This window comes from Pseudopodoces humilis, chromosome 1 (genome assembly GCF_049639895.1).
Source record: "Pseudopodoces humilis isolate 2021_Gansu_Grassland_sample_001 chromosome 1, ASM4963989v1, whole genome shotgun sequence".
In the NCBI taxonomy this organism is placed as follows: Eukaryota; Metazoa; Chordata; class Aves; order Passeriformes; family Paridae; genus Pseudopodoces; species Pseudopodoces humilis.
In genome coordinates this window covers 130,876,761-130,888,953 of record NC_142200.1, presented here as the reverse complement: position 1 = coordinate 130,888,953, position 12,193 = coordinate 130,876,761, and the positions used below count along the sequence as shown (strand labels likewise).

The 12,193-nt window shown below is 34.2% G+C and overlaps 1 protein-coding gene across 1 annotated transcript in view; it reads right to left on the bottom strand.

Moving 5' to 3' along the window:
- The window catches only part of ABCB1 (ATP binding cassette subfamily B member 1), a 52,414-nt gene that overhangs the window by 21,586 nt on the left and 18,635 nt on the right, over positions 1-12,193 (bottom strand). The window contains exons 8-17 of the mRNA XM_005518778.3: positions 8,815-9,006; positions 7,974-8,145; positions 6,725-6,849; positions 5,834-6,005; positions 4,181-4,294; positions 3,769-3,879; positions 2,557-2,682; positions 2,160-2,363; positions 1,623-1,793; positions 219-380 (exon numbers count right to left, since the gene is read on the bottom strand). Of these exons, the coding sequence (XP_005518835.3) occupies positions 219-380; positions 1,623-1,793; positions 2,160-2,363; positions 2,557-2,682; positions 3,769-3,879; positions 4,181-4,294; positions 5,834-6,005; positions 6,725-6,849; positions 7,974-8,145; positions 8,815-9,006 (1,549 nt within the window). The remainder of the gene's footprint in view (positions 1-218; positions 381-1,622; positions 1,794-2,159; positions 2,364-2,556; positions 2,683-3,768; positions 3,880-4,180; positions 4,295-5,833; positions 6,006-6,724; positions 6,850-7,973; positions 8,146-8,814; positions 9,007-12,193) is intronic.

The following is a 12,193-nucleotide window of genomic DNA, read 5'->3' as shown; positions in this document are numbered from 1 at the left end:
CTATTCTGGGTTTACAGATCTTGTTTACAATCTGGGTTTACAGGTCTTGTACCAAAACTAGTGGTCTCTCTCAAGTTATTACTCTTCTTTCAAAGTACAAGAGCTTTTCGCTGTTACCAAAATATGCTGCATATAATAATTTCTTATAATTCTGCTAAAATGACTATGGCTGTGGGAAAAAAAAAAGAAAATGAGGCAACAGCTAGAGACAGAAGTACCTGCATGTTAACGAGTTTGTGGTAGATTCCCTTTCTCTCAAGCAATTTAGCATGATTCCCTTGCTCTGTGATAACTCCACCTTCAAACACAGCTATCAAATCTGCATTTCGGACTGTTGACAGTCGATGAGCAACCACGACCGTGGTGCGCCCTTCCCTTGCCTGAAAATAGCAATATTTAGTGTGAGTATTTATGAGTAAATGCAAAAACTGTTCATCTTCATAGCAGAGTTGAATAGGACCTAAAAGAAGCATTAAAATGATTCACAGAAAAATATAACTTAAAAAAAAAATTTAAAAACATATTTCAGTGAGTTCCTTAAAACAGAAATATAATTTAAAGCTTGAAATTTAATATTAGAGAACATCTTTCACTGTGGCACATAAATACATCAAATTTTGATCCAAAATATCTGAATAAAAATCTCAATATATAAAATTTTAGAATGTTACAAACCCTAAAATTTTTTAAATTATTTTTTAGAGATTTTTTTATTAGATTTAGAGATTTTTTAGATAAAGGTTTTTAAAAGAAAATTTTTTATATTTAACCCACAGTTGCCCACTTAAACCTTAAAATCCATGGAGAATTTATACTCAGAAACATTAGAAAATATTTTACACTCATTTTTAAAAATATCAGTGTTTTAAGATCTAAGTCATGGCTAACTCAAGTGACTACAATAAAAACAAAATTCTCTACAATTTCATGTGAATTGTATTTCAACTAAGTACCTTTCTTTGGATATTTATAAGCATAATACACTTAATGTTTCAAACATCACAGCTTGTCATTTTAATTATGAGGCTGCTTTAAAGTGATCAAGCAAATTTTAATTTAAATAATCAAAATAATGATCCCAAGGATCCCGGAAGGATGTTCATCTTCAGTGATGTCCCTCAAGAGGCCCACCCCAGGACCCCTACAATTCAGTATTTTCATCACTGATACTGATAAATGGGATTGAGTGCACACTCAGCAAGTTTGCAGGTGACATCAAGCTGAGCAGTGCAGTTTATTCACTCGAGGGAAGGGATGGCATTCAGGAGGTCTCTGACTGGCCTGAGGAGCAGGCCCAGGAGAACCTCATGAAGCTCAACAAGGATAGGTGACTGACAACAATATGAATGGCACTAAGACAGGTAATGGATGAGGATGGTACTTACACCAAAAAAATATTGATTTAAGCTTAATAATGCAGAAAATATTATCCATCTCCTAATTTAAAATAAGATATCTCTCTCTGATATGTGCAGGAACTAAAAAATTCTCTGTACAAAGAATATTTGCCAAATCAAAGTTTATATTTTGTGGTTTTCTGTGTCTCTGTTTTCAACAAAAGTCCAGGAAATAAATAAATATTAGGCTCCTGCTTAGAAGCTTCATTTTAAAACACTACTGACCTTGTCCAGTGCTGCCTGCACAACTGATTCACTCTCAGTATCCAAAGCTGATGTTGCCTCATCAAGCAGAAGAATTTTAGGATTGCGAACCAGAGCTCGGGCAATTGCTATTCTTTGCTTCTGGCCTCCACTGAGCTGTGCCCCTCTTTCTCCAACCACAGTTTCAAATTTCTACAAGACAAATACATGTATTGAAAACACTCAGTGGCACAGTCCTTCCACTAAAGATGTCAGTAATACCAGAAATGCCAATAACATCTTCTCCTTTCCCTAAAAAAATAGATACCTACTTTGATAAACCTGACATTACCATTTGTGTTCCTGGAATTCTAGTAGTTCTTCAAATGACAGCCAAATCATCACCTGAAGATATAAAATTAACATTATTCTCAAGAGTTATGAGGAAGCTCTGCATAGCTCTTTATATTCACAGGTCCAGGGATAGCTTCCTATCTTAACAAGCACTCCTTCTGAGGAACTATTTGGCACAAGAAGGTTTAGAAGAAATTATTTCAGCATGGGAGCTGATCTGCTTACTTTGGGCAGCTTCATGATGAAGTCATAAGCATTTGCCTCCTTGGTGGCTTTTTCAATCTCCTCCATGGTGACATCCTCACGGCCATAACGAATATTTTCTGCAATAGTAGTGGCAAAGAGCACGGGCTCCTGATTCACCACACCAATAACCTCCCGCAGATACCTTACGTTTAAGGTCTTAATATCCTGCCCATCAATGGTAACCTAAACAAAAGGGAGCAGACAAAAATCGTTTACTACATATTTTGATCAAGGAACCTCTCTCTCCATGGCAGCATGTGACATTTTACGGGAGACTTCACCATGTCACTGGAAACGTGACAAGAGCAGTGAGGCTGGAACTAGGCTTTCAACATGTGTGACATGCAGAGAAGTCATCTCACTTGAGGTGTCTTACCGTGCCTTCCTTGGGATCATAAAATCTCTGGATGAGCTGAACAGTTGTACTTTTCCCACAGCCACTGCCACCAACCAGGGCCACTGTCTGGCCAGAATTAATCTTGAGATTCAAGCCCTTCAGTATCTGTCCATAAGAATGTTGGAACAGTATTTGGCAATGTCAAAGTAAATTCGAAAGGCTAGAATAAAATAACCTTCATATTCCTAGCAGAATCTGGTAAAAATATAATTTATAAACATGAGGTTTTAAATTTTGGATAACTGATGACTTCAGCTTAATTTTCCTTATAATTACATCACAATTGATTCAGTATCAATTTATTGTACAACACACTTCATTACCTGTCTCATGAACCAGTTCATATGAAATAATAATAATAATAATAATAATAATAATAATAATAATAATAATAATAATATTACTACTCATAACTAAAATACAGTATAGAAACAATATGATGCATAATTTCTGTATTATGTTGCCTCATCTTTTTCTTTAATGCACCATGCAGACTACAGGGAATCTATGGAAAAGTCATGGCTAAAAGATGAGTGTATTTCCTTTCTGCCTATCAAAAGTAAGAAAGGTCACTTTATCAAGGTCAGTGATTTTCTTCAAGGTAAGGAAGGAAATAGTTATGTAGTGCAAAGACACTCTCCATGGAAATATTTTCAGGAATCATTGATATGTCATCTATCATCACTGCATTAAGATTCTGCATATATGATAATGCTTTAAAAAGGAAACTTATTCTCTGTCTGGACAAATACAGATTCTGACCTCTATTTGATATACAGCAAGTCATTGTTGGAGCTGCTTTCATTTTTTTCTGGTTCAGACACAGTCATAACAGAGCTGCACTGCAATTATTTTAAAACTTACTGTCTCATTATTAATAGTACATTTGAGTTAGGATTGTAAATTTAGATTCTGATAGAAATATATATTTATGTTTTTTTGCACAGCCACATTAACTAGAGCTTTAGACAAAAATTATTCAGGAAACGTAACATATTTACCTAAGGCAGAAATAAATCTAGCTAAAATCACTGTGATGACAAGGTAGTTTTGTATAAATTAGCGAATAAACCGGAAATTGTTAACTTCCAACAAAAGTTAATTTATGTGACTTTTTATGATTTGATTTTTTTTCAACACATGATCCATATGTTCAACTGTAATACATATATAAAGTTTCAATTACAGTACCTCAACATCTGGTCTGGATGGATAATTGAAGTAAACATTTTTGAATTCCAAATTCCCTTTTATGTGGTCTGGTTTGTAACCTGTCTCTGAATAGCTGTCAATTTGAGGTTCCTGTGCAAAATAAAATACAAAACCAAAACAAATACCTTTTTCATAAGGAAGTCCTTGAGTGCACCATTATTCTGCAGAATTATTACACGTGTTTTTTAAGTAATTTAGGTGAGATTTATGAAATATCTAAATTGCACGATGTTTTGCTCCTTCACTGCTACATTGATGATATACTCATGCAAGAATACTTTTAAAATTTTTCTATTAATCTTTTGTGTGAATTTAGTTCCTGTCTTTAAAAAGCAGGGTCTCTTATCTTCAAAAGAAATTTTGAAATGATAATGAGGGCAAAGGTACTCACATTGTCTATTATATTAAAGATCGTATAGGCAGCTCCTCTTGCACTAGCAAATGCCTCTATGCTTGGAGCAGTCTGTCCAATACTGAAAGCTCCAATCAATACAGAGAAAAAGACCTGAAAAAAATGTTTACAGAGCCATGTATTCATTCTTATTTAAGCAGAAAATTTTATTTATTTATTTATTTACATTAGATATTTTTAGGTAAGGAGGTTCCATGTCTGTTAACAGAAGTTTTAGAAATCTAGAATTAAAGCAAAACCAAAAAGTTTTCTCTTAAACAGAGAAAAACATTAAGAAACAGACTTTTTTAAGGTTCAGATGAGAACTGAGGTACTGTACAACATGAATTTTGCAAATATATTTAGAAAAAGTCAAAAAGTGACTCAGACCCCTAAAATCTATGACAAAAAATTTAGAATTGAACTCGATGTCTCATGATTTATTGTACTAATTTACTTGTTGGCCAAAGACCAGAAAGTGTATTACATATCTTCCAACAGAACAACAAGTGATATGCAAAACACTATCATTCTGCTTTCAAAAAGATAGTGAAATAGAGGCATAGAAACCCAAGTTCTTCATCACAAAGTAATAAAGGATCCCCTGCTTCAATAAGAGTAAAGTGCAAGAAAACAAGAAACAGCAGCAGAAGAAAAAAAATTAATAATTTTTCTCATAATAACACAGTTTATTGCTTTCAGTTAGTATCAAAACAAAAGCAATTAAAGCACACTGCTCAGAGATCAGAGATAGCAGTCAGAGCAAACTCAGTCACACCCACCATCTTGAACAGGGGTTATTCACAGATTTTGCACATGATAAATGTGAAAATAATGTTATAAAAACATCATTTAGTGAGCTACAACACAGACAATTTGCAATTGCAAATACTTTGAACTGAATAAATTACACATAAGGTCATGAACTTGACTGAGAAGTTCCACATGCGAACCTGTACTAAAGGTTCAAAAGAGCCAAAAACACATATGAGAGACATTTTTCACAAACTGCAGTGATTCATAAATGAAACAGGTAGTTTAAAAAAATATATAAATATATGCATATAGTCACCTGGCCGGGCTTCATCATGGGTAACAAGTTATTCTTACCCCTTACCCTGTTTATTTCATAATCCATACAAAATTAGAATGGTTCCCACATCAAGAGAAGAATTTAAGTTATGACTTAAGTGTTATGGTTTTCTTCCTTCAGTTAGATGGTGACATATTTCCTAGTCACAAGTATATTTTTATCGCAATACATTAAGAAAACTACCTACTTAGACTACTGCACAACAGCTAAAAAATATGTATTTGTTTCTTCATCCTGAAAATATATTCAGCCCTCAGAAAGCAAATAGCAACTAGAAAGGGTATTGTACTTCAGTTTTTGATTTCACTGTTTCTGTATCAGTCCGATCTTATGAAAATTAGAAAATATATATGAACAGTTGGAAATCATACATATTTTATTTGGGTTCATATAGATTTTGAGATCCTATAGAAACAACATGCAGGCTTTCATGGTGAGAATCTTTTTGTTAAGAAGGGATGCTACTTTGCCAATTTTGGGACATAATTCTCATTACACACTTTAATGTTTGTTCTTTATTATTTCTCACTATGACTGAGAATTTACCCATTAATACTTACTGTAAGAACTTTGCCAATAGTGTAATCATCAGTTAAGATCAAAGTAGTTCCATACCAGAATGCCAGTGCATATGATGCATATATCAGTAAGAAAGCAGCACCCATAGAAATATTAGCTGTAATAGCCTTTCTTATTCCAATCCGTTTAGCATCTTCTAAATTTTTGTGGTATCTGGAAGAAAGATAGAAGTACAAAATAGACCCACTCTTGTACCATGGCAGACAGCACAACAACTCCGTGGTTGGGTTAGAAAAAGAATGTTTATAAAGTACAGCAGTTAGGTACATAAAATATCTAACCCTAAGACTGTATAAAGGTATAGTCAGGCATTAACTTTCTAAGATAACCCCTAAAAATGCCATTTGACAAAATGACTAATGACATTAGTCAGCTTGGTATATAGAAATAAAAGGGCATTGCAGGTCAGGGATTGGCGTTTAAGTTGCTTAAATAACCTGCAGATCAGTGAACTTTGATTGTGAGCCACTCAAGATAAAAGGTTAAAATATATCACAAGATTTTTATGTTACAGTATAGTGGAAATAGAAATACTGTTCACTGGCACCTTCACAAATACTGAGTAATCAGATTAGATTACCAAGGATATAATCATCTCTTCACAGAACAGGGTCTTCTTTTGTCTAAAGCGCTCACAGTACGATATTTGAAGTAGCTTGCATACCTTTTAGTGCAGAGACAACATATCAACTCTAGAAAAATAAGTGATTGTGTTTCAACATGTAGTAAAGCTTGTTACAGTCTCTAACAATCTCCTATTAACTAAAAATGCAGAAAGCACAAGACTTTAAAGAGAAAATATCCAATAAAATATCAAACCATTGGAAGTGAATATTTTAAAATCCACTGATGAAAGCAAATATTGCTCTTACCTTTTAATTTCTTTTTCCTGTCCTCCAAAAGCTATTACAGTACGGATGGCTGCCAGAACTTCTTCTGCAACAGCACCTGCTTTTGCATATGCAGCTTGTTCTTTGTCAGTGAAAGCAGAGAGAACCTAATACAGAATCAAATATTTTGACATACAAAAACCAGAATAAGCTCAAGCACTCATAATGGCTTTTATCACAGTTAGTATCTTCCAATATGAGGCCTTTTTACAATATTAGGCATGGGTGCAGAATGTCCAACATCCAAATTCTAAAATATGCTGTGAATTCAATCAAATAATTCCACATTCCACATTGTAAACAACTAAGGCCTGGACTTTCCACTCTGCTTTCACCCAGTGCAAGAGATAAGAAGAGTACTTAGTTAGCTGGTGCAGCTCTCCCCTCGCAGACCTCCTCAGCTCGTTCTCATCTCTGGCTACCTTAGAAGAGGGCCCTATAGCTTAGACTGTAAAGATGTGGCAACAGTCTGTGAAGACTCAGCCAGTTGACATACATGGCACATATGTCTCTACTCCTACCTTTTCTGCAATATACCCACTCCAGACAGTGAAAGCTTTCATGATCTTTGAAGTATAAGGGAAATAAAATACCATAAAGATCTGAAGACTTAAAAAATATAAGTCCCTCTAGTCCCATGGAAATTTGTTCCTTCTCTCATCTAGGTCTGTATAGAATTTCTTACCAAATCTGCTAGTAATTATGAAAAAACACTCTGTGTCTGAGACAAAGGTTTTTTTCTAATTTATTCTCTTATTTTCCAGGAAGCACAATTATTCTTTCCAAGAGAAAAAGTACTTATACAGATGTAAGTTAGAGTTACAGGTGTGGATTCTACACATATGTCTTGCTTCCCTCTCTGTATGTGCTATAGTAGCAGAAACAGCTTCAAATCAAACAAGTCTTCCCAAACTATGGGAATTATAATATTCAAATTACATAGAATTTTTGAATTGTAGAATGATCTTGGAAGGGATCTTAAAGGTATCTAGTTCCAACTGCCTTGCCATGGGCAGGGACACCTTCCACTAGACCAGGTTGCTCAGAGCCCCATTGACTTGAATTAGAGGGTACTGATACATAGTTCACCTAAGAGCTTATATACATAAGTGTTATCTAAAGCTATATTTGCCCTAAGCAACACATTCTAATACTAAGACTTACAGTTATGTATATTTATTTCATTACCTGCCATTAATATATAACCTGAACTGTACATATGTTAACTCACCTTTGCCCAAAGGGCTGCTGAAAGTCCCAGGACAGGACTAACTGCTAGTATTACAAGGGTTAATTTCCACCCTCTTATGAGACCAACAATAAATCCTGTCACAAATGTTGTTAGTGCTTGAACAAGCAATCCAATCTTGTCACCTATTCCATCATTAATCTTGGAGACATCACTGAAAAACAAATTACATACAGAGAGGAAAAAAAACATAGAAAGCACAAGGAAGGTTTCTAGTTTTGTTATGTGAGGAACACAATCTTTATTATTCAATTGCTGCTCCAAAGAACAGTTCTCTTCAAGGTAAAGCATTATGTAGTGTGGGAAAGGAAAATTTTGCATTTCTTGTGAAACTGTAATGCTATAAACTTGCTTTTGTCTGAAAACGTTTAAATTCTTTCTGTAGTGCAAAACTAAACTCACTTTCTTAATTCCAAATCTTTGATCTGTTTGAGCTATTTGGAAATAAAAGATAAAGGCTTTCATGTAGGCAACTTTATGCAGTTAAAGCTGTTCACATTGCTGGGCTAAGTGGGCACCTTTTTCTGTCCTCAGTGTGCCCAGAAATGAACTGTTTTCTCTTCATGGGGGTAATACCATAGGCTGGGCTTTAGTTATCCTCAGAGTTCAAGGGAACTTAAAAAAAATGCTTTTCTGACATCCTTATGGCAGTCCTGTATCAGAAGTATTAGAAATTCAGTCCCTGAGACTCTCCATGAGGAAATTTGAAAACTTTGCTTCATATTGAAATAATTTATTTTAAAAATAAAAATTTCTAAGTCCTGCATGTTTAACAAGATAAAATAACATTGGGGAAGGTATAGTGTAAGTAAGGTATACTTACTCTAAAAGACGAGTGTTAAGTTCTCCCACATCATTTACATCAAACCATCCAATTTCCTGCCTCATAATTGCATGAAAAAATTTTTCTCTAATTTTTTTTATTTGCCGACCTGCTGCTAAGGTCCAGAATGAAGTCTGAATATAAGCAGCAAGAAGAACACCAGCTGCTATTCCAGAATAGTAGTATGCATATCTGTAAAAAAAAAAAAAAAAAAAAGGCAGGATTTTCTGAAATCAGGTTAAAATTGGTTTAATTACCTTGCTAGTGTGAATTTAGCATGATGCTTACTTTTTCTGTTTGACATGAATTAGGGTTTATATACTTATACTAAAACTTACACTTCGCCGTAAAACTTGCTGGGTTTTCCATGAACAGCACTTAATGCCAGAATTATCTTTTCTTAAAAAAGTAGTAGGTATTTTCTCATAAGATTCTTTTAGAACTGTATTTCTGATACAATACCCTTTTCACTTAAATATGTCATGTCCAAAAACTGCCTAGTATTTTTAACACAGATAGACAGACCAAATCACATATGTTACATACACATTTAAATCATAAACATGCCTATGTAAATAAATAAATATGCATGATACAGTAAATATTTCCTCATTTGCGAATACAGAATTACTATACGTACATCTACTGAAAGCAAATACCATTAGATCAGAAATTATTTGGCTCTTTTATTCATAACTGGTATTTTATTTTTACATTAATTCAGCCCTGTGCTATGATCAAAGGTGTCAAATCCAAACCAGGAGTATGTGAGCAACAATATTCCTCAAACTGGAAGTAAATCTAAGTCACAGCTTTAAACTTTTTAATAAAGCATTAAATCAATTTTGATTTGATGAAGAATTGACATCAGAATCACTTATAACTGAACTTACACCAAAACTGAATAAAAAAAAAGTAACTTAATGGATTTCATTTGTAAAACACAACCAAAATCAATGATTAAATATTCATGATGTATATTACCTGTAACTATAAGAATAATGTATCTACATAAAAGTAAACTATAAGGAAAAAGCTTTTCTGAACTCTTGTGACCTTCACTCTTTTACTAAGTTATGCATACTGATTTTATAGAAGTTTAACATGAAACTCGGCAGGAGCAAATTGCAGGAATCTGTGTGCAAATGCTCTGCTCTAAGAGAGAATGGCTTTACAAATTAAACTCTTCAAATTTTATTCCAATCTTTCTTGTGGCTAGAATATCATTCAGTTTAGTTAAGACTTTGAAACTATACTCATTATGAAATTCACTTAATCAAAACTGTTTAATAAAATCAAGTTAATGCCTAACAGAATGCTGGATAATTGAATATTGACCTCTGTCACATTCAGCTCCATTAAAACTCCACAACCAAAAAAAACAGCCTCTCAAACTTAACCCAAGAACACCAACTCTAAATTCTGCAGTAATTACTTTAGACAATTACTTTATGATGCTACATAACTTCAAAGAATTGATTTATGTTTGGACTTTGTTTATTGAGAAATTGTATCCAAAGGGATTTATATCTTTGCCAGATTCCATGCTGATGAAATATATGCTGTAAATTCACTGCTGCAACTTATCAGAGAGTAAATGCACATTGCATTGTAAACTAATAGTTCTTTTTCTTTTGGAAGATAGTTGGAGTTTGGGCAAACTGAGTAACAAACTCAACTAAGTCCACATGTATAGTTCAGTACTTGAACACACCTGTGTGAGAACTCTGTCCTTGCAAACAGTTTCTATCGTTATTTGACCTGCTGGCAGGCGTTCCTAGAGAAACAAGGATTTGGTGCGAAGAGCTTTGTAACACCAGTGAAAATGCAACTCAAGGCTCTATCTAGAACTTTGGAAAAGATCACCTATTCCTGTGCTGTTAGCAATACATTTATTAGTAAACAATTTGTTTCTAAAGAGAACTAGGGCTGCTTTTTATTCTTGCTTGTACTTTCAGAGCTAATTTATGGTGGTTTGGCCCTGGCTGGATTCCAGGTGCCCACTGAGGACACTACCATTTGCCTTCCTCAGCTAGATTCAGAAGACAAAAATAAAATTCAAAGCTTGTAGGTCAAGATAAGGACAGGGAGAGATCACTCACCAATTAAACAATGGGCAAAACAAATTCTAAAATTTCACATGTAGCAGTTTTTTAGTTACTATTTTTAAAGTTCTTTTAGAATAAACACAAGACAGACTTTGAAAATGTTGTGCAACTAGGCATCAAGGATTTACTAAGCATAGAACAGTTAGGGTGACCTCACCCACACACACACATTATTATTATTTGCATTATTATTTGCAATTCTGCCTTCAAAATTGTTTTCAAATCACTGGGAACAGGTATATTCCACTGAAGGTTTGTAGGCATTACTTACATTCATGTCAGAGACTGACAGAAATGTTGCAGGAGCAAGAAACTCTCATATAAAGCATAATTTCCAATTCCCTGTCAATTCATTCTCATTACATCCAAGTTCTTCATTTCTAAGGAACAGCCTTTTCCTAACTTGTTCATTTATTTAACAGTAAAGAGATGCTCGGGTATGTTTTGGTTTGGGGTTTTTTGGTGCAAATATTCATGGGTTTTTAATCGCAAAAATTAACTACTGAATCTAAATAAGTTTACAATCCACTGTTACCCAAAATTATAATGCACTTCAATAAAAAACAGCAAGAGTTACTACAGAAAATGCCTTATCTCCTCCTTCTCTTCAAAAAAGACAATTGCCTTGAGGAGTACATCAGACAATTTTCAGTATCTAATGAGGAACAGAGTTTAACCTGAAGAAAAATACTGAGGTGGTACAAGAAACACACAAGCTTTAGACATCCTGCGTAAACCCAAGTGTACGGACAATGGTTAATAAAACCTCTTAACAAAACATATTTATTAGCAGCTTATGTTTCTTCTCATTTGATCTTTTCTTTATGGAGTTTTGTAGCAGAAGTACCTACTGGCTATTGTCTTCTGCTGTTTCCAGCTCTAGAATGACAGATTTAAGGTAGCATATAAACTAAATATGCATTTTCTACAGTCTAGATTATCTCACAAAATTATAAAATTGTTTAGGTTGGTAGAGACCTTTAAGATATTTGAATCCAATCATTAACTCAGCACTGCTAAGTCCATCACTAAAAAATGTCCCTCAGGCTCACATCCACAAATCTTTTAAATACCTCCAGTGATGATCACTCAACTGCTTCCCTGGTCATCCTGTTCCAACGTTTGACAGCCCTTTCCACAAAGGTATTTTTTCTAACATCCAGCCTCCCATAGCACAACCTGAGGCCATTTCCTTTTGTCCTGTTGTTAATTAGTTGGGAGAAGAGACCAAACCCCATCTTTCTACAATCTCCCTTCAGGTACCTGTAGAG